At 40.2% G+C, this 25,741-nt stretch overlaps 4 protein-coding genes across 13 annotated transcripts; 2 read left to right on the top strand and 2 right to left on the bottom strand.

Moving 5' to 3' along the window:
* Positions 1-2,002: 2,002 nt before the first annotated feature.
* Positions 2,003-5,692, bottom strand: LOC105699651 (uncharacterized protein C9orf85 homolog). 2 transcript variants are annotated; one of them, XR_002762334.1, is made up of 7 exons: positions 5,111-5,692; positions 4,861-5,043; positions 3,551-3,780; positions 2,961-3,143; positions 2,844-2,872; positions 2,606-2,764; positions 2,003-2,533 (listed from the first exon to the last, which is right to left on the bottom strand). XR_002762334.1 is itself a non-coding variant. In XM_023433858.1 (3 exons), the coding sequence occupies exons 1-3, from the start codon at positions 5,541-5,543 to the stop codon at positions 3,722-3,724; spliced, it is 675 nt and encodes a 224-aa protein (XP_023289626.1). In that variant the 5' UTR covers positions 5,544-5,692; the 3' UTR covers positions 3,238-3,721. The 2 variants fall into 2 exon arrangements, 1 of the variants encoding a protein (XP_023289626.1); XM_023433858.1 differs by lacking the exons at positions 2,003-2,533; positions 2,606-2,764; positions 2,844-2,872; positions 2,961-3,143 and having other exon boundaries at positions 3,238-3,780.
* Positions 5,693-5,820: 128 nt separating this feature from the next.
* On the top strand, positions 5,821-7,220 carry LOC105699660 (outer dense fiber protein 3). Its single transcript, XM_012424806.1, has 5 exons — positions 5,821-5,989; positions 6,122-6,185; positions 6,250-6,462; positions 6,588-6,792; positions 6,940-7,220. The coding sequence occupies exons 2-5, from the start codon at positions 6,137-6,139 to the stop codon at positions 7,199-7,201; spliced, it is 729 nt and encodes a 242-aa protein (XP_012280229.1). The 5' UTR covers positions 5,821-5,989; positions 6,122-6,136; the 3' UTR covers positions 7,202-7,220.
* A 432-nt stretch (positions 7,221-7,652) lies between these two features.
* Positions 7,653-9,963, top strand: LOC105699814 (outer dense fiber protein 3). Of its 2 annotated transcripts, XM_023433850.1 has the most exons (3): positions 7,653-7,901; positions 7,974-8,124; positions 8,200-9,963. In XM_023433850.1, the coding sequence occupies exons 1-3, from the start codon at positions 7,679-7,681 to the stop codon at positions 8,444-8,446; spliced, it is 621 nt and encodes a 206-aa protein (XP_023289618.1). In that variant the 5' UTR covers positions 7,653-7,678; the 3' UTR covers positions 8,447-9,963. The 2 variants fall into 2 exon arrangements, with proteins under 2 accessions (XP_023289618.1, XP_023289617.1); XM_023433849.1 differs by having other exon boundaries at positions 7,653-8,124.
* On the bottom strand, positions 8,534-25,268 carry LOC105699812 (transient receptor potential cation channel trpm). 8 transcript variants are annotated; one of them, XM_012425134.2, is made up of 21 exons: positions 25,168-25,268; positions 24,287-24,480; positions 23,888-24,001; positions 23,606-23,688; positions 23,125-23,181; positions 22,048-22,234; positions 21,722-21,935; positions 21,441-21,600; positions 21,210-21,346; positions 20,879-21,035; positions 20,358-20,520; positions 19,965-20,273; positions 19,278-19,821; positions 18,986-19,197; positions 18,746-18,913; positions 18,278-18,337; positions 17,187-17,396; positions 16,721-17,069; positions 16,487-16,632; positions 15,827-16,417; positions 8,534-15,720 (listed from the first exon to the last, which is right to left on the bottom strand). In XM_012425134.2, exons 3-21 carry the CDS (start codon positions 23,948-23,950, stop codon positions 14,578-14,580), a joined length of 4,953 nt encoding a protein of 1,650 aa, XP_012280557.1. In that variant the 5' UTR covers positions 23,951-24,001; positions 24,287-24,480; positions 25,168-25,268; the 3' UTR covers positions 8,534-14,577. The 8 variants fall into 8 exon arrangements, with proteins under 8 accessions (XP_012280557.1, XP_012280559.1, XP_012280560.1 ...); XM_012425136.2 differs by having other exon boundaries at positions 23,888-23,983; XM_012425137.2 differs by lacking the exon at positions 25,168-25,268 and adding an exon at positions 24,560-24,684.
* Positions 25,269-25,741: the final 473 nt, after the last annotated feature.

Genomic DNA, 25,741 nt, shown 5'->3' with positions numbered 1-25,741 from the left:
GAACGGGCCACGAAAGCGTTACGTGGGACGATTGCGTAACGTTAAGAATGGCGAAGCCAGTGCGCGGGTTTAACGTAACGTAACGAACCGCGTAACGCCACGGTAATCAGGGGAATGAATTTAAAAAGGGGTGCAGGACTCTTCGCGAGATCCGGGAATTCGGCCAGCGGAGGAATTTCCGGGGCCCGTAGGCCGGCGTCATTCCGCGCCGCGGTATCCGCGGTCGGGTTAACGCAGAAATGATAAAATTACGGCGATTCGATTAACTAATCGACGGAAGGTAGTCACGGCGGACGGAAACTATGCGGTTTCGTCAGCGCAGAATCCGCGACTCCTCCTCCGCCCGTTTGCCCTGCAGCTACCCCTTTCCCGATATTCCCAGCATTCCCAGTATTTTGCCAACCGAGCCATCCCGACCATTCGCGTTCACGATTTCGAGGGCGATGGGTCGCCCAGCGCCGGCTCCGGCTCCTCCCGCGTGCGGAATGCACCCGCGTGCCCGAATGTACTTGGCGCGCACCGCAGCCGGCCCGCGAGTCTCTTTACGTCACTACGTGGAATCGAAATCCTATCCGGCATTCGAAGACCGCGGGCGAGCACGCTTTCGGATCTTTTGGGACTTTCACGATTGCGAGGACCTCTCGCCGATGGACCTTCTTCCGGTAAATCGGTCTTCTTTGGGGAAACCATGCATTAAATTCCGCCCATCGCGTCGACCCCCGACCTCCACTCGGACCCGTTCATTGGAAGTCAAGGGAAGGTTGAGTAAAGTTGCCCCTAACCTCCATGTTTTACGGCCTTTGGTTAATTTGTGCATGCGGTACCCTTTCGATCTCCGTTTTATTTGGATCAAAGTACACCTGTATGTAAATATCCTCTGGGTATTGTCTCTTTTCGCGCCTTTCTCCGATTAGAAAACCTTCATCCACGCTTTGACTTCCTCCACGAAAATACACCGCGCCTGGCTGAATGTTCTTAATGTGTTCTTGACGCGAGACGCAACCGGACACCTGCGATCCTGCACGTGACCGAATGTCAGAGTTACGTTATGCGGCGATTAGTTCAACCTGACGTCGCTCTTGTATTAGAAAATTCTGCAGTCCTTTCCCCAGAGCTGGTTCTTTTCAAATTGCCGGCGTAATCTTGCTCGCGAAGTCACGCCTCGGAGCGGCAATTCCGAATCTCTCGGCTGTTCTCATCTCGAGTTCATTGCTCGAACCGAAGTGAACCTTCCTCGTCAGAAAGAATATTTCTTATTGGAAACGAATATGTTATCGGAGTTAATAGGCGATAAAATTCGATTACAGGTCTCTGTTTAAACTGCGGCTAACCGTGCAGGCTCGCCAGTTCCAGGCCGCAAATTCAATTATCAGTGTTGACTCAGTGTCTGCGCATAGGGAATGCAATTACGTTTAAAACACCTCGTGATTTTTCCTCGTCCTTCGCTCGCGCCGTATCGCGGACAATCTAACGTGTCCATGTATGTACAAAGTGAACAGCAACGTGCGATTAACTTGGAGAGAGAAAAAAATGCCCTAAAAAATCTCTGATATAATTCCTTCGTAGAGCTAAATTAACACGTTCGCCTTCCTTCTCAGGGGAAACTATATATTCTTCCGTCGACGTCGGTACTTTCTTTGAAGGTAACATAATTACTCGGAATTAAATACGTTACTCGAGGAGCCAGAAATTCGCGGGGGTCGCTTTAACGAAGTCAATTACCTACGCTCAATCACGGCGATGGCTATCGAGTTTCGCATACAGTTGCTCGAGTAAATTCCCTAGTCGGTACTCCGCGGTTTCGAGAGCCCTTCAAGTACGACATGTACGGAATTCTGAACGTCGAAAGGAAACGCTCAAGATCGACCAGCGTTCCTACTCGAGAGAAGACCTTTGACGATCTATATTTGCAGACACTCCGGGCATTTCCGGGCTCGAGACGCGACCCGCTAACGAGGAACTTCTAATTTATTTTCATTATTTTTTCATATGATAACGCGAATGCACAGGGGACGGTGAAGAAAAAAAATGAGGACGGGGATTACCTCTTGGAATAAATTCAAGTTCGCACGCCCATTTTAATTGCCCTTGTAGAGATCATACCGAGGCAAACACCTCTTTGCTCGGGCGCTCGGAAACACGCGTTTATAGACTTGCAAATCGAATTCTCTTTTGTACGTCTACATCGGGCACGGCTCGGCCGTCTCGCTTGTAAATTTCCCGCACTTCAAAGCGTCCGTTCGATCAAAGTATTCAACTATAAAATATCAGTCGCGTCCACTTCGAGTCCTTTATTGCCGAGCCGGTAAACGCAAACGTTGCATACGAATCCCGTAGAGTCACGGCCGTTAACCCCTTGGACGATATTTTATTGTTGCAAAAGAAACGGCCACGTCATCTCGCTCGCAGATCAATATTTAGCCCAACTGCGATCGCGTGAGAGTCACACGGCCAGTCGCAAATATTTACGCCATTGTTGCTGCCGGTGGAGCGTCGAAAAACGCCTATATGTTTTTTCTGCTCGATGACAGCCCTTTAATAATAAAGAAAGCCGATTAGAAAATCTTGTACAATGGAACTTCTTTGTTTCAGGAATTGCACTCACCGAGCCTGGCCGATAAGGTACTCTTTATGCTTTTGATTGTTGCTCAGAAAGCCTTTGATGAGATACTGGCTTTCGGGCAATAATCATGAACATATGAGAGTATGGAATCATCGCTTCCGGGCCGACTCGATCTCGAAGAATACTGCCGAATTTATAGAGCTAGAACATGCACGTCTGATTTCAATGCAACATGTGGGATAGGTTTTATATAAAAAATAATAATATATCATTTACATACCGCGAATGTTTTATCAGCCCCGCGAACTCCTGGAACAAGGTCAGAGAGAATGTTATAACGATGTCATGGAAATGAAATAAATGACTTTTTGGAAAATAAACGATGCCGATCACTCACCCGTTACACGTAGATTTATTTCAAGCTGCGCAGACAGTCGTTGATTATTCCAACGATTTCTTCTTCAATATTTTCGACCTCTATCTCGTCGTCCATAAAAGCCAGGGTAGATTGAATAATCGATAGAACTTCAGACCTCGGGATGTCCGGAAAATCTCTCCATTATCGATGATCAGGCTAGATCTAAATGATGAATAATTAATAATAAACGATCGATCGGCAATCCCGTTCGCTGCAGCAAGCGAGAGGACGTCCGTTATCAGGCTTTTACGAGACATTTCCGCTAATGTGGCAGAGAAAATATTGATTCGATCACGGTCGTTGACTCGGCATGAGCGACGATCTCTCTTTGACAGGTTTGCGAACCAAGACGAGCCGTATTAAAAATACAAAAGCCGAATAGAACCACCAACCCGTCGAGGTCAAACGATCGATATGCGTGAGTCGTTCGGATGGTATTGGTGGTGAACACGTAGAGAACATCCAAAGTGTGGCTGCAAACTCCAGCCAATACCATCTTCAACTCGCCCTTCATATCTCAGCCGTCGAGAGACTAATTTCCGTCTATAAAAAATTTATTGAAATCATACCATCCTCGTCTGGATCCAATTCCGTAAACCTCGGCGGATCGCCCTCGACATTTTTAATAGGCACCAGGTCGGAGGAATAAAATCCACTCCGAATATTGGGATTCCCTCCTCCGGTTCGTAAAATCAAATCAATTTCGGGGACAGCGGGCTCGCAAGCTTTTCCCATCTTTCTTATTCGAATGGGTTTTCCACGTTTTTTCGGCCTCCGGCAGATGTTCGGACCTCTGGGTCTGAAAAAAGATGCGCGAGTTACGGCGGTGCAAGGATAGTCGACGAGCGATAAGCTCCTTTTACGGGAAGTTCGTCGGGAAATGAGAGGAGGGTGCGGAGAGAAGATGTGTTTAGATTTTCGGCAGGTCGCGCGATGAATGCGCCGGCCGAAACGCCTATCTCCGATCTGACTCCACCGGCCGTTAATTTTTTAAGAGACGGGCATTTTCGCTGCAGAGTTGATTAAAAATATATGCCCATGCCGCGATATCGCGAGCCGAGGGCGAAATTGTTTGCGCGGAGGGTATGAAACATTTATCCGGCATTCCTGTTGCGTATCGCAAACTGCAGTGTAACTTGACGTTCGCTCGCGCCAAGTTTGGACTTCGGTAGAGACGGCCGCGTTAATGACAAACTCTAAATTGGCAAGTGGATTCGCGAGAGGCGCGATTATTTCCGGCCAAACGGACCCCGCTACCTGTATCGTTAATTCTTTCCGTAACCCCAGGTTTGCCGGATAATCGGACGCAGCTTACGGATGCACAACTTTCGTTGGGTTGAGGAGATGTGGGTCAGACATGTATAATGTATATTTTAAAAGCGTTTCAAAGTTTGGCTAATTCGCCGCCCAGTCTTCCTCCAAGCCGGCAGAACGGTTGACGGATTGACATTCAGTCGCGCAAATGCCGATGCATATTTAATCTCGTTTCACCTGTCAGGAAAGGCGAGACTCTCTATCTATAGAGATTGCCCTGGCGAACTTTCGACCCGAAATGACCTCGGCGGATGTAGACGTCGGTCCTCCCTTTTGCTAATTCAATTTCATTTAGAATTCGCCGACTACGCTTCCTAATTCGAGGAGGGGAGGCATTATCCAATTATCTAATCTTAGGATATCTGCATGCCAATTAGGGATAATATGAATAGAAGCTTTGGGAGAAAACTCCTGGGACCCATGCAAGCTATTGGCGATTCGTGGTCCACCCCAAAATAAATATAATTATGTTGGATCGTTTGAGATTAAAAAATATGACTTTTGTGTAGTCTGTAGGAATATATTTTGATCTAACTACTTTCGTCGGAAGATTCAAAATCCTCACTACTGGAGTCACAGTCTTTTTCGTCGCAAGCCATTGATTTCAGCTTCAATAATAATTCTTCGTGTAATGCGGTATCCTCTGCATCATAGTTTCTGTGTTCCTCGGAAGAACGATCGCTTAGGGATTTTTTATTCGCTGAATTATCCTTATCTTCATCTTCTGTTTCTTTATGTTTTGAGTTTCCTGGAGCCATTTATTGATATTATTATACATTTTGTTGTAATTTGGATTACGATTAATATGTACAAACCTCTTCGGTTGACGAATCGGATGAAAGTCCTCCTGCTACGCTCGGGTAAACTTTTCAACATCGCCTGCATTTCAGCATCCAGTTTAAACTGATCCTTTTCGGTTAATTTAGGTGAAACAAGCTCAGCTTTCTCTCCGCATTTTGGGCAGGTATTGTCTTCCTTCGCACATGAAGTGCACTTGATGTGATACGCTTCCTTCACCACTTTTTGCAGACATCTGGTGCACTTTGTCGGAGCTTTCAGAGGTTTGTACTTCTTGTATTTAATTTTCCACTCAATAATCTTCTTACATCTTTCGCATACATTACCAACGTTTATGCTGTTAATGTACTTGGTTTTCGGTGTCTTATCGTGCAGATTATTCTTAAAAGTAAAAGTATTTTGATACTTTTGTGATCTCGTGCGACTGGCGTTCCCTTTCTGTGAACTCATCCTTAATTTGTGTGAATACCCATTAAAACAATAAAAATTTTAAGTTTACTTGCTCAGCAGCTTAACGATTATTTCACCAATTATCGAAGGAAATTATTGAAAACGTAAAATGTCATCGCAGGTCCGTACAGCGTCGCTGTCGAATTAAATTTTAGGTTAGGACATGCCTTCTCCGAGTAACAACTTTCAGAGTGTTATTCAAGATGGCGCTGCATCATATTTTCCTGTATTACCGACTTTATCAACGAAATCGATATCTACAGGGTGTCTCCCTGTCTCCGTAAAATCTTCCTAGTTCCTCAATTAATCTTTCATTCGAATAAAAAAAGGTCATATTAAAAATTCCCGAACTGTGAATTTTAACAGCACGAAATTAACCTGAACAGAAAGACAGGAAAATTGTTGAAACGTGCACAAGAGTTTGGCGACACAAGGCGTAGAAAACGGTATGTACAAAAGAACGCGAACATCGTTAAATAATGCCGTTTTCAGACCTCTCCATTCCGCTTTCATAAGTTCTCGCTTTTGCTAACCTTTTCTACGTCCTTTACACATTTTCGAGCGATTTACATTTTTAGGGGTTTCCGAGCGCGATGGAGGACAAGGAAAACAAACCGAAGATGCTAAACTGCATGATGAAAGGTTCGCCCAATTTTGCAAGATTATATATTGATTCTGAAATTTTACATCGCTGGCCGTTATTCAGGTCCCGGGCCGAAATACGCTCTGAAGACGTTAGTTGGGTATGTCGATCACGATCCATCCAAGCATAGAAATCCGGCATACAGTATGCGTTTCCGGCCATCTCGAGCCGAGTACAGCGTGGGACCAGGCCCCCGTTATAAAACCGACAATTTAACTAACCATGGACCGCAAAGATCGCCGGCATTCACCATAGGCTCCAAGCCACACACGAGACGTCAGTATAAATCAACAATTAACGCCTTAACAAAAAAAGGCCGCGATTTTAACATTAACATCGCGCAGCCGGCAGTAAGAAGAATTCAATCATTTAAGAGATAATGAAAACGTATAACATTTTAGTGGGGCAAGCCGATCCCGGACCAGGGGCGTATTCTCCAGAAAAATGTCCTCCCATGAACCACAACCCCAGACCTCCAGCTTACTCGATTCAATGGAGATATAAAGACAGATACAGCGACTGTGGACCGGGACCCAGCGCCTACATTTTGCCGAGCTGCATAGGTCCAAATATTCCGGATAAATTGGCCCAAGGCGCCTTCTCTATGTACGTCAATGTACATTCGCATGAGGAACAAGAAAAGCGAAACATTTTAATTTCCAGACATTTTTATTTCTTTCCTTAATAGAGAAGATTGTAGTAAAAAGGGCAATGTTTGATCGTGATAGATGGATAATGGACTTTATATTTCAGAGGAACTGTAAATAAGAGGTTTCGCTCCGCTGATGGACCTGGACCGGCTAATTATGGAGGCCAAAATTATGACTTGATAAGGCGTCGTTATCCTGCGTTTAGCATAGGAAGTCGGCTGAAAGCATTTGAACAAACACCAGGACCTGGCCCGCGGTATCTTCCGCGCTTTAACACAGGAAAAAATCCACCTATGTACTCATTCGGAATTAAGCACAGCGAGTGTGCGCCGCCTCCTATTACGGAATGTGACGAGGATTTATGAATTTTTCCAGCGTTCCTAAAAAGAGCTGGCATCAAATTCGAATTTTCTGTCTAGAGTCATGCCATTGTAGATTAATGAAATAAATGTCCTGTCCTCGAGCACATCTTCATTTCGACATTTAATTAGATATTCGTTACGTCGATCGAGAAATGGAAATATCCCGTTGTAAATTCAAAATACGCGTAACGCAACATTGGATCTTGGGGCGTACTTCGGATCTGTCAAAGAAAAAATGAAATGCAGGAAACGCGTTGCCTTTCGGCTAATTAAAATGTAACCGAAAAACGAATCCATGTTCAACGTTAAGCTAAATTCGCCGTAAAGCAGCACACCAAGTCCATGATCTGAAATGCCACAAAAATCGGATAAACCCAGTGAAACCGGGAACCAACCTCCGACCATCAAATCGAAGAAAGCATTCTCTTGTGGCCATAAAGGTAATCGAATGTCAAATTCGTTCCCTCCCGAGTTTTAATAATGTACCGAGGGTTTTTTTCTTCAGGTCCAGGCCCTAAATATGTACTTCGCACCCTCACGGGCTACAAGGATCATTGCGCGTCCAAATTTCGCAATCCTGCCTATACGATCGGAGGTAAACTCGTAACAAGTGGAAGATGTGATGGACCCGGGCCAAAATATTTAGTAAAATTGCCATACAATTCGCCTGCTTTCACCATCGGCCAAGCAGTGAGAATTGACAGTAAGTATCGATGTACCGGTACAATGTACAGAAAAATCGGCTCAAAGGTTCTGAGTACATGGACAATTTTAGAGATTCCATGTGGACCTGGGCCGTACCTCGTAAAAGATTTACATCGAGGTCCTGCTTTCACATTTGGGTCCAGAACCCCATACAGAAGCGACTGCGGAACACCAGGACCATATCCTCTCAAGTCGACTTTAAATGGACCTGCATTTACTATGTAAGCGATATCGATCGACGCAGGACGCAATTCGCAATCGAAAGGACTTGATAAATAATTTCATTTAATTTTCAGAGGTGTAAAACTGAACGACGGAAAATGCAAGGGGGGACCAGGACCTCTGATGTACGACATAAATGTGATAAAACCAAGAGCTCCTAAATTTACTATCGCCAGAAAGTACCAAACAGGCGCGACTTGCGATGGTCCTGGGCCTAAGTATAAACCCACACTGGGAAAACCATATCCAATGTATTCCTTTGGAACGAAGCACAGCGAATGCGCCCCGCCTTACATAACCGAATGCGACGAAAAATGCTAACCGAAGGAATAATGAATTTCTTAGTCTATTTCGACAGACCTACAGGAAGTCGTGTAGGATATAGCATGCGTTAATGTAAGCGGTGCATTTCAATTAATGATATATTTAACGGCGTCTTTACACGGCCTTTTGCTGGACATATCGGATTTAATCCTAATTCTCCAACAGGATATTCCACAGAATTGCCGCATAGTTGTGCGCGGTACCTTTCAACATTCTCTGAAGATACCGAAAAGAAATTCATTGAAATATTCAAATACCGAGCGCAGACGGATCGCAATATTAAGAAATGCCGAAAAGTGCTGGTCGTCTTACGGAATTAGTATTCGCGCACAACGCATCGAATCATCGACTGTTTTTCTTGGTGCAAATGCAGGAATCTTGGAATATTCGTTAGACGCTCTATATTTAGCTATCGCTAACGGTACTTATTATTAAATAGTCAACTTTCGTACCATTTTAAAATATCTCTCGAAGATTGGTGTTGCTTTTATATATCAGGATTCATCCTTTACAAGTACAATGGCAACGTAACAGGATACATCGGTGGACAATAGCATCAACGTATACGAGGAAATGAAATGTCATCTTTAAACGTGACCGGTTAAAATCTGCGGTAAAAACAATTTGATAAGTGATCCTGAAATCAACGAGTAAGGCAAGAATGGTACTACTGCCTGGACATAATTATATGTATAATTTAGCAGAAAACGGGTTCTAAAAATTACATTTAGAATATGGGATAATTTCCGTAGCGGGGTGCTTAGTAACAATGGTGCTTAATAACAACCGCTCAACGACAGTGTAGATAAATTTCTATGCATGAATAATCCTGGATATTTAATGGATGAAGTAGTTCCCCATATTAGCCCATTCGCTCATATTTCCATCGGTCCAACAATTTTGAATGGTTAAGGTCTAAAAGTAATATCGGGCATTAAATATCAAATTAAAATCGGCACGAAAATAATTTACAAGGACCTGAGAACACGAAGATCAAAGACGTATTAACGCTTCTCCTTATCCAAAATTGCGCCTGGAAAACAAAATATTTTATATCCCTCGTCAAAGATAGCATCGTATCATTTTCTTCTTCTTTTTTTTTTTCCATTAAAGTCTCTATCGGCAATGGGAATGAAAACTACGGATACATCCAATAAGCATTCAGAGAATAGACTGATTCTATGCAGGTACCTTCGTAAAGTATTAGCTGTTTCACGACCTCGTAATCGAGTTTCAGAACAATCACTTTAGAATATTATTTTCGTAACACGCTCCCCAGAAACGCTGGTAAACTCTTTATCTTCCGGCAATATCCTCGTGAACACGTAGTAGTTTATTATTGTATTATTTTTAAAGATTTGATGTAATCTCACTCGCACACGATCGGTTCAAAGACTGCCCTCGGCGATATTTCGGTGAATAGAAACAATTTTCACGGAAGGTTCCAGCCTTCGACGATACATACATAATTACACGCCAGAATCCGAAATATCATGTAAAACGTTATACAATAATAAAATATACATTTCAAACGCGAAGGAACATTCTACTCCACAGGACAATATTGTTCTTTTGTCATCACAAGTCGCACGGTGTCTTTTCATCGAGAGGCATTTACGTCTTTCGCCGTTCCTTAAATAACGTGATTATTCTGCACTTCCACCGGAGAGCAATCTCTTGGGTGACCTGAACGGATTTTCGTTTATGTACAAATTATGTCTACGCAAGAAAATTAATCATTCGCGTAAGGGAACAATCATTATTCTCATCACGGTCATATCGGAACAACATGCGTGACTAGGTACGTGAGATGAGAAAAATGAGGTACTTAAAAGTAATTTCCTTTAATTAAGAAGTAAGCGCTTCGCGTATATACATGTATAATAACGCGACGCTTGTGTAGGCCGTTTAATTGATTGTTGGAAGAAGCACGACTGGCTGTTGCTAGTTCATGTTACATGTATTGAAAAATTAAGGGGACCCGAAAGTCAATTAAAGGGACATATGTACCCCGAAACATGCAGAACGCTATTACAGTCCAACATACATTGGACAATCTAATTAAAATCTGACACGAGTATCTCCGTGAAATTGATTAATACTTTCGAGTCCCTTCCACGGAATCCCTTTGTGAAAATTAACTTTCTCATTATCGAAAACGCTGTCCTATACCTAAAAACCTCCCCAAGGAGCTTTCCCCGATTGCACATAAATTACATAATTAAATGTTCGCCTACACGAAGCAAAACGTACAATTTTATCATTTTCTTTGGTGCTCTTCTCTTATTCTCCACTTAACGCTGAACTAAACTAACGATATAGTCACCGATCCCTCGAAAACACTCGTAAATCTCTGGAATTCATTCCTCGCATTGCAACTCATTTATTTTTTATAATATTTCCAGCCCCAATTGGACTGTGCGAATAATTTGGAAATTTTGACGTTACATTAGTCAATTTTCACAGAAGAATTCCTAGGCGATCATTGTAAGTCTCGATCGCTATGTATTCCTTATATAAATACATTATATTTATAAATATGTACATTGTAGCATAGATGTTATTAACGGCTATTATAAAATTCAGTCGGTGTCTCATTCATGCACGGAAAAGGTATTTTTGAGCAAAAAACTTGGAGTGCGTACTTAAGCGCTTTGCACGCGAAGAAATTCACGAAAAGCTCGAAGCTATTAAAATTGCTCCTACGTGTAAGTGATATGATTTATATCGTGTAACTTTAATGTGTATATATATATCAAGCTAAAATCTAGTTGTATACGTTTTACAGGCAGAAATGCCAAGCACGTTCGAATCGATTTAACTTCAGCAAGGTGTGGTTTTCATCGATTTCGAAAAATGTGTAAGAAACCCTTTAGATTAGAAACATTCGATAGAAAAAAAAAAAAAAAAAAAGTGAAAATGATTCAACTTGATATACAATATAGAATACGTGAGTTCTCCGCTCAAAACCGTCCGTGGAAACCGATTGTAAATAAAGTTTCCAACAAATTCGTTAAAAAAATCAGCTGCACTTTAATAGCGTTTCAAAATCTCTATCCATTAATGTCGCATATTTTTCGTGATGGACTTGTCTCCAAATGTGCGGCTCAGTAAGTTAGGCAGTAAACCGTTTCGTATGTATAAACATTGTAAATGGTCTTAAAAACGGCTTTCATGAATATAACGACATTCAAACAATGATTCGGAAGTAAAGTGTAAGTCAGAAAGACAGTGCCGTCACAAGTAAAACGAAGTACTCGCAACAACACTTCTCTGATTTCAGATAAATGGTACTTTTGATTCTTCCTACAGCTACATTTCTATATAAAACACAATTGTTAAACAATACAGAGCTAGGTAAATTTTCAACGTGTGTACCGACCCACGCCGACAGTGCTGCACAAAAATGCAGGTAAAAGCAAATCGGCGTGGTCGTTCACGAGGTGTAAATAATTGTTTATTATCTCCTACAGAAATTATTCCAATAGCCATCATAGATGCCACATGATACGCAACATTCTCAGAATGTTCCAATGAGATTCCTAATAACTTTGCAGGAAGGGGCTCACAAAGTTTATAAAACTGATGAAAAAATCATGAGTTGGTAAAGAATATTAAAACAGTTCGAGACGGTATATAGAGAAACGTAAAATACGGTGAGAAAAGGGAAAACTAATAAATAATATCTCCACTGTCCATAAAATATCGTCAAAGTCATCGGCCATTCGTAAAATGTTTCTGTAAAATGTGGATTGTTGACCGCTTAAAGACAAGCAGCCTTAATCGAAAATGATTGGCAAAACGGATTTACCGAATTCCTGCCAATTTTGTAGTGTTAAAAGATTACACATCAAAGAGTCAGTACGTTAACAGCAGTGGTAAGTTCTGAAATCAATCTGACATTAAGGCTTTGTCAGAGTTTCCCTAGTACGAACACCATATGGATAATGTATGATAGTCAAGTTTGGTCAGCATCACTTGATTCGAAAACTAATTTACTAATCGATTCTTTCTTACTTGGCCGATGCGTAAAGAAAAGACGCGTTTAATTCCGGATGACTACCATCCATTTTCCGAAGAGTTCTTCGAAGGGATAAATTTCGTCGCCGAAACCATCCCATAGAAACCGACAGAAAAGTACTAAACTTATTAGAAACAGTTTTTTTTTCTTCTTCTTTTCCGTCCGATCTCCGATTTTCTTAAAAATTATATAGGAAAAATTCTCGGTGGCAAATATTTCGAAGGGATCTATTCTACAATTAAGTGCCAAGAAGAGATCCGTACTCCGCACTATAGAATGTGCAATTGCTCAGACTGAAATTCGATAATTCTAAAAGGTTCTAAAAATACCTTGCCGTACGCTAATTACGAATAGTAACGTATGCACGTAAAATGTGCGTTAACAAGGAGACATTGTTATACACGGTGCTACTTAAATTTGTTACAAGCCCCTCGAAAGCCATTCAACGAATGTTCTTTCTCCGCGGAAATAGATCAAATTTAAGCACTCGGACATCTCGTGCTTCTAAAATCAATAGCTACCCGAAACGCTTCTGTACTTGTAACAGAATTTACAATTAATCTTGTACTACAAAGCTAAGTGGATATCGATAACGTTCAGGTGATATGCCTGTAATGTGCAATTGGTCCGAGATCTTAGGACGAGATCCATCGGAAAATGTTTTTCCCAGAACACGGTCGATACGCTTCTAGATATTATTTCTCTCGCCACGCTTTGTTTTATTGAAAATACCTTCTCGTGCCGCATTCCTCAGCTTAGAATCGAGCGGAAAATATTTTATATACCTCGCCTATTCGTTAATAGAGTGGCCGAATGAGAAACCGCTCAACGATGAATGAACGGCAAATGGGACTTAAACAATACTCCTTCGATTCGGTGTGAAGAAATCACTTATTAAGTTATATTCATAGCCCAAGTTTAAGTGTAATCTAAAAATTCGATGTGCCCCGCCATCGGTTATAAATAAATGAAGTCCTAGCGCGCGTATGACGCAGATTTGGACAGCTTTTAGTGAAAACGTAAATGAAAGAGGTGATTAAAAAAAAGAGCTAAATTTCAGATAGTAGGTGACGACGTCGTGCAAGCATTTGGGTACGACAATTACTTACATTAGAGTTTTAAAAGCAGTTCTCGCAGGAAGACACTAATGAGTGTGCGCGCCATTTAGAAAAGGTTTTCAAATCGCGTACAGGGCAGTTTCACGGTATTCGTCCTCGCTCTACATGGTCAAATATATAATTCCATCTAATAACTAGTCTACCGCTGCGAGATTCTACAAAATTGCACAAAGAACGATCTCAATTAGTCGCACGAGGTGGATACAAAAGCTGTAAGTAAGCTTCCAAAACCCATTGTAAAGGTTTACAATCAATTCTAAAAGTGAGACGTATAGAAGGGGGCTGTTGCATTTCCACTATTCTTTGTGCCTTAATTCATTGATTAATCATCGATTAATCGGAGAATCTTTTCTAGTGATGTGTAGATACTACGTGAGAGACAACTTTCGTCGTTTTACATATTGATACAACTGATAAAGTTAATCCCAATCATATAAAAAACTGGGATTCGATTTCATTAAATTCATTGATCGTTGTCATCCACGTCATGATGTCGAGCCTTCGCATGGTTTCCGTTCTCCCGTTAAGCAATCGCGGTAGTATACCTTGAAACAATTTCAAAATTCGTGATGCGAATCAACGTAACCGTTCCGTCCAAAACTGCAGACCCAACTAATGTGCACTTTTAACTGAGGAAATCATGCAAGTTTCCAAGCCCTCGGCGTAAAATCTTTAAAAAAATATAATTCGTTGATTACATCAACGTATAGTTTCAAGTAACATCGCTGTATCTACCAAAAACCGGCGTCGCGTTCCTTGGCGTCTCGCAAACACTCGATTTCCAATTCCATGTTTAGGCTAGATATGTCGAAGTACATTGACAGACATAAATGCCTCCCTTGCGGACAAGATACCGCTAGGGTGCGGGGAGACAGCATTCATGTCCGCCACTGTACATGCACAGCGCAGAGGTGCCGATACCGGCGACGTGCTCGCCATCTATGAATTAACACTAGTTAGACAAATAAAAATAGAAGTCGTCGATCGAATCAACACATAGTTTCCGAAGCAGGAGCCGGTGCCGTGGACAAATCCTTGTCATTCGGGTCTTCCTCGTTGGAGTCTCGAATCGCAGGGGGTCGAGACAGCGTCTGTTCGATCTCTCTGGTGACGCTGATGGTGGGAGGTGGTCTTCTGGAATCTTCGTCGATCGCCCCAACGCGCCGTAGCGTGCGATGTTCGCTGGCTATGTAGAAAGGAGTTCCACTCATTTCATCGGCAGTTTCCGGCGACTCGTCGTTTAGATAGCGCCTCTGAATTAGATCCTCCATTTGTTGATAATCGCACTCCTCGGCGTCTCGCAAATGCTCGTTCTCCATGTGCAGGGCCATCTCGGGGTTGGACATGTTGAACACGTGTCTACCTCGTCTCGGAGGTGGTGACACTGGCGGGGTCCTGGGTGGACTGAGGAGTCCGCAAAAGCTCTCCAACTCGTCGGTGATGCTGGTGTATTCCGCGCGCATTGCTAAAAGCACCGACCTGGCACTCGCCCCTGCAGAAGTCGCGGAAGAAGGAATAACGGCGTATCTAGGCTCGGCCCAAGTGACTCCTCGTTGCACGCCAGGAACCGAAAGTAGAACCGCGTCCTCGGATTCCGAACGAGTCCGACTGTTCTGCCGGGTCGTGCGTTCGGTGGAGTCTTGCCTCGCATCGGACACGGGCGCATCGCTGGTATCTTCGGCGAGATTCTCCTTTTCGGCAGCTTCTTCGACATCGCCGGCGCATTTGCTTCCTTGACTCTCGTGACTCGTCGACGTCTTGTAGCCCTCCTGTACGTCGTGATCGTTCCCGTTCTCCGATGAGTCGTTCTCGCTGAGGTTCTCTCGAGATGTCTGCAAGTCGATTCGCTTGGACTTCTGGTCGTCGTCGAGAGGTGCGTTCAGAAACGTCGCGTCAGTTAAAGATCGTAACAGTCTCCGTCGCCGGAGCTGGGTGCTGGTAAATTGAGGGTGCGAATCTGCCTCGGAAGGCGCTTCCGAACGCTCGGATACCCGACGAGGCGGCATCTCGATGTCAAGAGTTGGAAAGTTCTCGTTGGGAGTGTGCGTTGCCATGAATCGATGGATGACACCCAGGTGGGCCAGAGTTTGCTCGTTCAAGTCCTCCAGTTTACGAATCCGCATGTCGACAGCCTAGTCGATTTGGAAAATACACGAATGGTTAATGTATGTGTGTGTGCACATGGAATAGCGCATTTCAAGTAACAAAACTAAGATGTCTCGATTAAATCATAATTACCTGAAGGGACGCGTTCTGGTTACTCTCCTTCTTCTCGATGTCCTCAATCTTTTGGTACATGTTTTCAACCCGTTCCGTGGTCACCTTGACTCTCTCGTCCGTCGACATTTGTAGCTTGAGTTCCTGTTCGCGGAAATACTCTTCGACGCATTCCTCTTCAAAGTCGTACAAACGCTCCATGTCTTCGGCTTCGAGGAACAGCTTCAAACCGTTGTCGCAGGTCTCACCGGAGCGCATCTCACCCTGCGTCACGTATCGCAACAAATATTTTACTACTAAATAAAGATGGCATACTATAATAAGAGGTGGAGGTAGAACTGGCTTCTGCTCGTACTCCATGACGACAGTAAATCGCTGAAACATCCAGACTTGATGCGCTACGGCGTTAACTTCAATGAAGATGTTGTTAAACACCGCGATCAAAAGGTTGATCAACAAAATGTTTGCGACCAGGAGATAAATAGACATGGCGGCTGGAGTGATCCAACGACCCGGATAGCAGGGAATCATTCCTGGCTCATCTCCGCAGTCAGGATCGATATTGTCCGCGTATACCTCACCATACAGCATGAAATAAGGCTCCATAAAAATCTGCAAAAAGAACCAACGTTACCAGAACGTATCAGCCTGTCTTAAAAATTATTTGTTAATAATACCTACGTCTCTGACGATGCGCCATTTTGGTTCTGCATTTGGATTGAGAAGAGCTTGCCGCGCGACGCCGAAACTCATCAGCACGACCAAGAGGAGGACCACGAAGTATATCATATTCTTCACCATCTTTCCCATCATAGTGACCAATGGACCTAAAATAAAACGTGAAGAAAATAATTATAAATCCATGATCAGTGGATTCTTTATTTGACTATTTATCGAGATTCCTTTCACACTTACCGAAGTACTTATTGACCCCAAGAATATTAAGAATCCTTAAGTACCAATAAATGCAATCGACGCAGTAAATAACGCGACCTACGTCGAATGTCGAATGCCTTAGCCTCAAAGCAAGACCTATATGGAAAAATATTATTGCAGCGGCGTCGCAAGGATTCCACATGTTCCACGCCCATACACTGAATTTGTGCGATAGGGTTGCTGGTTCCGATATAGCGATCTCCCGCACTTTTTCACAGCCAAGTGTACATACGTACATAATTGCATAAATTTCCGGCCAGCCTGGACTCTCTCCCATCCGCACAAGAATCGAGTAGGAGAAAAAGACTAGAAATATTATGTACGCAATCTGAAATACGCAAGGAATTAATTGCTAATTTTATTAAAGCAGTAATTTTAGGAAGGTTTGTTAAAATTTCAGACTGGATTAATTTCAAATCAAAGGAAATTTCGCATTCGTACTCACGGCATTTCCCCAAAACTTTGTAATCGGAGCGGTGTAAAATTCATATAATTTCTTTTTGAATCGCAACTGTCGGTTGGCCTTGTTATCGTAATATTCAGGTAATGAACTGTAGATACGATGATTGGTATCGTCGTAATCCGTTAATACTTTTCCATTTTCTTGAACAATTGATTCCTTTACGACAGTTTTGTGCTCACTGGTAATTAGAGCCTGGAGCAAAACGGGAACACACGTTATGATGGTAAGGGTTCGAAAAATCAGCTGCCAGGATAATGGGACATTTGTAATACATTTAAAGACAGGGACATGAGCTTCGGAACAAATAAAAAAGATGTTAGGAGGTCTTTGAAGGCAAACCAAATAGCGTGTCGATATATAAACGCTATTCTGCATAAACATTATAGAGACGACTCTTTCTAATCTCTAAATATCTAAAGTGATTAAAAGTTAAAAAAAGGCTGGGCTTGTGCAAACGGTGATTGGCAATGGTAAACTGTGCCATTACTTAATGTTTATACATCGTAACAGCGGGTATATTTTATTCATATTTACTATCATCAAAAATGATAAGGTAACGAATAAGATGCCAGAAAATAAACAGTGAAAATATATTTAACAATATTTTTCCCGAAGTAAACGAATGAACGATCATCCCAAAACAAGACCCAATGAAGCATGCTGGATTAATATTGATAGAAATAACAAAAAACAATACAATTAGCATTAAATAAGAAATCCGTGATAGTAATATAAATTATGCAAACGATCGTAGAGTGTTAGGATAAAATTCAGTGTTCTGCATTTTATACGTAATAAAGGAATTACGAAAAGAACAAAACAATCTGTGACAGGGTATTTATGTCAAAGGCATGTATATCATATATATCAGGGTAATTTTAAATTCATTGAATGGAGTTGGAGCACACATTTCTGGACATATTGCAGTCTTTCGTCTTGAAATAGTAGGGGACCGACAGATTGACGATACAAAGAGTAATGACAGAAAAGCACGAAATAGTTTAGAATTGTACAAAAAGAGGGGTTCCATGAAAGCCAATAGAATTGTTTCAATCAGGCCAGAGAGAATATACCTTGCCGCTTTGTTGAGTGCTGGATTTGTTGCGAACACTCAGGCTCCTGGGCGGACGTTTCTAAAAAAATAATCAACACGCGTGCCCGGATAGTCTAAATTGATGATACTGTTTAAACTGTCCTGATATTTACAAGGCTGTAAGTTAACGTCCCATAAACTACATGCAGTTAAGTGAAATTGTAGAAATGGTTCTCTTACGTTTGTAATCACTAACATTATAAATTGGTGCGTCTGAGATTTTTATAGAACGTGGTAAATGTGTATTTCGTATGAACGCCATTTTCATATCACCTTGTTACGTTATCACAGAATAGTGTTAAGTAAATAATAGTGAGAACAGAAGGTTAATGCATAAATATACAGCCAAGTCCACCGTTATGTTAAATATAATTTACACGACTTTTCTTGTTTACTTTCAGCGGTATTATATTCCGAATTTTTTTAATAGTTAAAAATGAAACGTTACCTCAGCATCCGGTCCCTCTGCAAGAGTTTGTTCCGAATCACTTTCTTCGTTTTCGTCCTCTAATGCAATGAGATGCTCTTCTTGAGTCTGAGGCATAAGCTGCAGTTCCTCGCGACTTTTAAACTCGAGCCTCGTAATGTATGCAGGGCAAAGCAGACCTAAGATTACCTGAAATTGACGAATATCTTACAATTGTAGATCTCAGAAATATGTAGTCTATTTTAGGAAACAAATCGTTACCTTCAAATTAGTATTTTTGCGAGTTCGGAGACCACCCATCCAAAGATCTGCTAGAATGATCTGACTACATGGATGTGCCAAAAGGGGCCGATGATTAGCCGTCACCGCGAGCGAAAGACACGTTTGACCTGACCAGTTCTGAAGTTCAGAAGTTAGTAGCTGTTGAGTTTGATCATCGTCCTGGCGATAGCAGAAGTCCAGCAATTCCAACGCTAAAAGGTAATTAACTGTATCGCAGTATCGACAGCATACACTGAATTCGACATTTTGAGACTCTTCCAGGATTACTTACAGATATTTTCGAACTCTTTGCCGTAACCGCGTAACTCGTCATAAACTTCAGTTTCAAGATCATCTTCGGCAGCTTCGTGAGCCATAGCTTTGTACAATTTCAAAGCGACTAGAGCCTTTGCTAATGCTTCTTCTCCGTGTTGCCACATAAGAAGAGCCATTTGTTGTCGTTTAGTCAGTACGGCCCAAATAAGTAATTCGTTGAACGGATAATCAAATATTGGCGTGTCTCTGTTAGCTGGCAGTGTTTCAGCCAATAAACTCATTGTCAGATTATCAGGTTTACCACTGACACTGGAATAGCAACGACTAGCAAAACTAGCTGTACTACTGTTACGATGTTGATGTTGATGACCACCGGATCTCTTCATTACTTTTGCATAAATCACGCGAAATTTCCTACGCGTGTATTGTGCTCGATATGCTCCACCCATGAGTTTATTAATAACTAATCCGATATCATGCAGGGTGTACATATAACCTCGGGGAATGTGTGGTCTTACATCACGAAGAATATATCCCAGCGTATTCGTCGGTCCATCTTTCTGAAAAATTTTCACAAGAACGTCATTAAGAAAATGCAACGTTACAAATATGTGGTACTATGTATCGCTACTGGGTACACTCCATGTGGCCCTCGATCATTAAATTCATCAAAATTAATTTTCAGAATAGATCATCAACCTACTGTATTGTATAATTCTTCCAGGCGAGGTATCGACAGGAACTTTCGCATGGAAACACCGTTTTCCAGTAAAAGCTTCACAAAATCAATCCTATCGTGTTGTAGGGCTTGCATCATTGCCTGTTCCAGTGCACCAGGAGGCCACTTCTGCCCATATACAAATATTTCGCTACGTGCAATATCTACTCTATTCCATATCAAAGCTAATGACAATTGTTCGGCAGCTGACAATTGCTGCGACTTAAATAAAGCTGTTAATATAGTTTGGTCGAGCTCTTGTGGCCGGTCTTGGGTTATCCTAAACACTGTTATCTGCAATTTAAAAATGAAACTACATTATTGATAAATCAACACCCATAGCGGATTAAACAATCCTGCGCCTACTGCAGTAACTACCAGATTTTTGTTGCGAGTGCATTGCAGTAACTCGGAATACAACTGGTTGGCTTGTTCCGGAGAAACTTTGAATGTTCTCTGAATTGTTCCTAATAAATGGTCTCGCATACTTTCTAGTGGTCCCTCGCCTTCAACGTTCTCACTTTCGTCTTCCGATGCATATCTATATAAATAATAATGCTAATTACATAATTTGTATATAACTTACAGTAAATAATGACAACTTATATGCAACTAGGATGCAATATCAGACCATGTAAATTTACAAATAATTATGAGAAAATGAATTTTGTAATATGACAAACACAGATAAAAAATATTTATGTTAAATATATTGATACGTTGAAGTTGGTATCAAATTATTCGTAAAGTTAATAACCCAGGAGAGTTCGGTGATAGAATGTGCACGAAAGGAGCTGGGTAAATTTTCAACTCCGATACCATCCCAAGCCAAAAAAATAAAGCTAATAGTGGATAGAATTTACAAGCAAACGCAGAAATGTAGTTGATGGAAACATTACTTATGCATAAAGGCAATAAGATCAGCCGCACGCCCTGAGCCATCGCATACGACCACCGGAACAGGAGGATCATCTGTGACATATTCTAGTACAGATCGAATTGTATTTGTCCCGCCCTCAATAACTAACGCCACAACAGGAATACTGCTATGTGTATCTATAAAAGAAACGACGTCGACGCAATCATTAATATCAAGAAGCATCCAATAACGAAGAAGTGCTTTGGTGGTGAACGCTTTAAATGCGATGTTCATAAGAAGTGTCCAGTTAAAGCTACCATCTACTACAGTTTAGTTATCGATAAGCATGTAAATAATATAAAAATTCTTACATGGCTGTAACTTCAAATTTGATATATATTTCTCTAGTTTTCTACGTAAAACTATCTCAGCACCATAACGACCTCCTGTGCCGTTGTCAACTAATAAGAAGTAAGCATGTCGATTATTTAAAACCGCATACTTCGACCTGTAAACAAAATTTTAATGTATGCTCATTAGGCATCATGAACATAAATTCATTTGCTCGAAAACTAATAAATTACATTATGCATCATTCTTACCATGGAGATGAAATAGAATCATAAGGAATATCTCGGCCACGACCTATTAATTCATGACTTTTTTCCAAAATTCCCCAAGGTGCTATTCCGATACTAATAACCCGACCCTGTCGATAAGATCGTTCCAATAACAAAGCATCTCCAACTTGTCGGGTAACACCTTTAACAATATGTGACTATTTATGCACATTCTATATATTTATGCTATAATACTCGTTCTACCTTTAATATTTCGAAATATGACGTAATCTCAAATTTATAGATGTACACTTAAAACTAACCTGTATTCGTTCCTCCAGTAAATATCCAAGCACCTGTCGTCTTAGCAGCCTTTAACAAACCCTTTCTTAGCACCTTTTTTAAAGTTGGTTGAAGCTCGAAATTCGAACGGCCTCCATGGACTGTAATCAATAGTTTCGGTAGCCCCAAATTCCATTCTCGACATAAAAGCTGAACGATCGGTTCAGGTCGGGTATCGTGTGCCATTCTCACATACTGTGTAAAGAAATCATATATACGTATTATATTATTTACACCATCATAATTTTAAATTAAATATGGAAAAAAGGTACTTTTAATAATATATTCATTTAGCATGCAGATTCACCTGTGCTTTTGTTGGATGAGGTCCACCTTGAAATTCTATTGTACCGTATGCATCTGTTGGGAATGGACGTGTATTCTTTCCGGGTGTCCATTGTTCTCGTTCCTCTTCTTTGTTTATAAGGGTGGAATAACTTTGTACATCAGCTCCGGTTCCACAATGGTGTGTAAAGGAGTGACCACAGCAACATCTGCAATTAAACAAAATAAGTTACATTAAGTATCGAATGAAGTTACAGTCGTAATGCAAATATCTTAAAAAGTCTATGCTAGTCCAGTTTTATTAGTTTACTTGATATACTGTAATTACTAGAGAGAATCATACCTTTTGTGGGAGTTCTTTTATTACTACTTCACACTACATTTAATGTTCAAAAGCAATTTTCACCAAATCGAGCTGTATGTAAAAATAAAAGGTTCAAAGTTTTAAAAATGATAAATACTAAATCTCCTGAGAAATACTGTAGAAACTGGAACTATTAAATGTAAGGAACTATGTACTAAAATACGTAACTATTAATTTTACACATTGGGGCTACAGGGTTTGTCGTTTAAAGGACAATTAGAGGACAAACGGACCATGATAAGCAAATACAAACTATATATCAAATGAATCACAATTTTTAATCACACTTTCATAGCGTGGGTCTTGTATTACCTCAACATGCATTTTTTAAGCGCACGTCATTTATAAAATTCCAGGTCTGAAGGTTCACACTTTAAAATGCATTTCACCGATCTGATATTCAATAAAAAATGATAATTATAACGAAACCAAGCTGATAATTTAAATTGGTAGTATATAGCGTTGTTTCACTCAATGATATTAGATCTCTGATGTATATCGACTGTATTTCCTTTTGTCATAACCCAACAAAAGGTGTAAGGTTAAAACAGATCGTCACATGTATCTTGATTTTTACTTTAAATGGCTACTGTTAGAAAAAGAAAATTTATTTACTATTTTATTACGTTTTATCTTGTGTTCATTTTTAATCAACACAAGACAATATATGCAATGAAGGGTGAAGTGAATTAATAAACAGATGACAACATAAAGCACAGCACAACACAGTCTCACCTTGAGGTGGTGATAACGTCGTATTCAGCACTCTTATCACCCTGTACCACTGCAAACCTAAAAATGCAATGAAATAAAGAGAAGTAAATAAAAAAAACTGATGGATGAACTGATAGGGATTATCGGATGCAGGTTGATGACAATCCAGGATCCACTCAGCTGGTGTATAAGCTGGTTGTGAGCAGTTTCCGAGATTTATTCAATGTTATATTAACAGGAGATTAGTTTATAATGTGATGACGGTCCTTAAAACTTTGTTCCTCATATAATTGGATAAATTAAAGATTTTCTAATAAACAAAAAGAAGAACGTCATTATATCAAAGTAGGTTTATGTGAGTTCACAGAAATTATAGATTTTTAATGTTGAAATTGAGTCTTGGGAATACCAATAACATTGTTAAAAGTTATTTTAAACTAAACTAAGAAAGTACCAAGGTTATTGCCATAGGTTTAAACCGAACAATATGCAAAGTACTTACCTATGTTCATCCTTAGCACTTGGAATAAATTTGGAGCACTCTCTTTTCTGAAAAGTTGCTTCAATCCAACTACGTGCTGTTGTCTGGAATATAACAGTCAATGAAATATTAAATATGCACTTAAAACTAATAGAGATTTACAATCTGATAAACTACGTCATTAAATGTTGTACCAAATAAGCAATGTCAAAAAGGAATGACTCATGTACCAAGTTAAGATACCAATAAAATGTCTTGAAAATGTGAAAAATAAAATATAATTAAACTGAAAAAAATGTATACCTTTGCTTTCTTTCGCTTCATTTTTGGAGCATTAGCTCCACAGATAATGCTGCCAATCGCCATTGTGATAAATCTCAAGATTTATTTCAACTGACACTACATTTAACATCAAAACTAAAAATAAAATAAGTGTATCTAAAACCAAACACGTGCAAAAATAATTTCAATATTTGAGGCCCTATGAATATCAACAAATAATAATTATGCATTGTCAAATATATTGTAACATAAGATCAGTAGCACTGGTCATATTTAAAATTATGTTTAAAATAACAAAAGCATAATAAGCAACATTTAATACTTAATGCATAATCAACTGACTTTATGAATGTAATCATTGCATACAAAACAATTCTTTTGCAGAAAATAAAAGTAGCTATTTCTATTGGTATCACTTACCACTCGAATACTCTTACTCTTGTCAACCATGTCTGCACATGGATGTTAAACACTATCATCACATTGATCGATACAGTTGTAAAATGGCCTCATAACTTTGTCAGGATCATAGTTTCTAATAATTACATTCTTTTAGCCAGTCTCTAAACCCTTGTTATTCATTCACCCGAATTCTGTACCTTTCCCAAGAGTATCTAGAAATATGTAATGATTTATTAAACTAATTGTCTATTATTATCATAAATTTGTTATATAACAAGACTAAGCACATACAATATTAACTGAAGTTAATACACGACATGACAGGGTTTCGTATAATTTAAAATAAATCAATACATTCATTAAAAATAATGTTACTATCTATCCTGAATTATTTTGTTAAATATGTAATCCAGTTACATGATTGTGTTTTCACTACGTAACACATCATCAATTCTTGATTGTGCTCTGCATTTTCATCAAAGCGGAATCATGAAAACTTGTGTTCAATTTTTTGAAATAATGACTGCTTGTTTCTACTGTATCGTGAAAGAATTCAAATAAACCGCGAGATAACAATGATGAAAACACTTCAACATTAACCAACAGGTTATGATGCAAAATCTGCTTCTCTATTAGAACACTAAACTTTGAGATACACGTTTCTAGAATCATTATAAGTCGGGTCAGGTTAGCTAAGCCAAATGAACTTCACTTTGACTGGCAAAACCAACAACCAAAAGTTGCTTAACGTCTTTTAACTTTAATCAGTCCCTTGTCTCTCAAGATCGGAACTTATGAGTAGTTACGATGTTTTAACGAAATAAATTTTTGAGATTACAGAAAAAAATGTGGCTGTTACGAGAACAATATCGGCGGCCTATTATTTTTCGCCGACTCACCCCGATTCTGACACAAGACGGGAAAATATCTTTCTTTTGCTAGATGTAGAATTGGAGAAATCACTCAGGCCATCTTAACCAGAGATGAGTTGGGAGACAGAGATAAGGGCGTTTATTACGTATTTTTAACGAGAGCGCTCACTTCTCGCACTGTCATCTCACGTGGGTTTATTCGTCGAATTACGTATTGGTATATGAAAGAACGAGATCACTAGCATTTTCCGGTCTAGTATGCTGCTAAATAAAGGTACATACCTTATAAATCGAAAATTGTTGAGAGGTAGTGGGTTATAGGAAAAAAAAGGCGGGAAGATGGAAAGCCATTAAAAGTAAAGAAGAGGATTCGAGTCTATTCATATTTTTTAAATATCTATTACATTCATATTTACATGTTCTATAATTATAAGTTCAACAATATAATTTTCTTATCATGTCATGTAAGCATGAATTATTTAACAATTTCCAATGTTTAATAATGAAATATAACCTCATAATAACAAAAACTAACCTGTACATACCAGAGATGAGTTGGGAGATTGCTCACGGGCAGGTCGTACGATCGCCTCCTGTGCTG

Source organism: Orussus abietinus, unplaced genomic scaffold (genome assembly GCF_000612105.2).
Source record: "Orussus abietinus isolate OABI.00-Male unplaced genomic scaffold, Oabi_2.0 scaffold19, whole genome shotgun sequence".
Taxonomy (NCBI): Eukaryota; Metazoa; Arthropoda; class Insecta; order Hymenoptera; family Orussidae; genus Orussus; species Orussus abietinus.
Note: the sequence above shows the minus strand (reverse complement) of the source record. Positions and strands in the feature narration are given on the sequence as shown.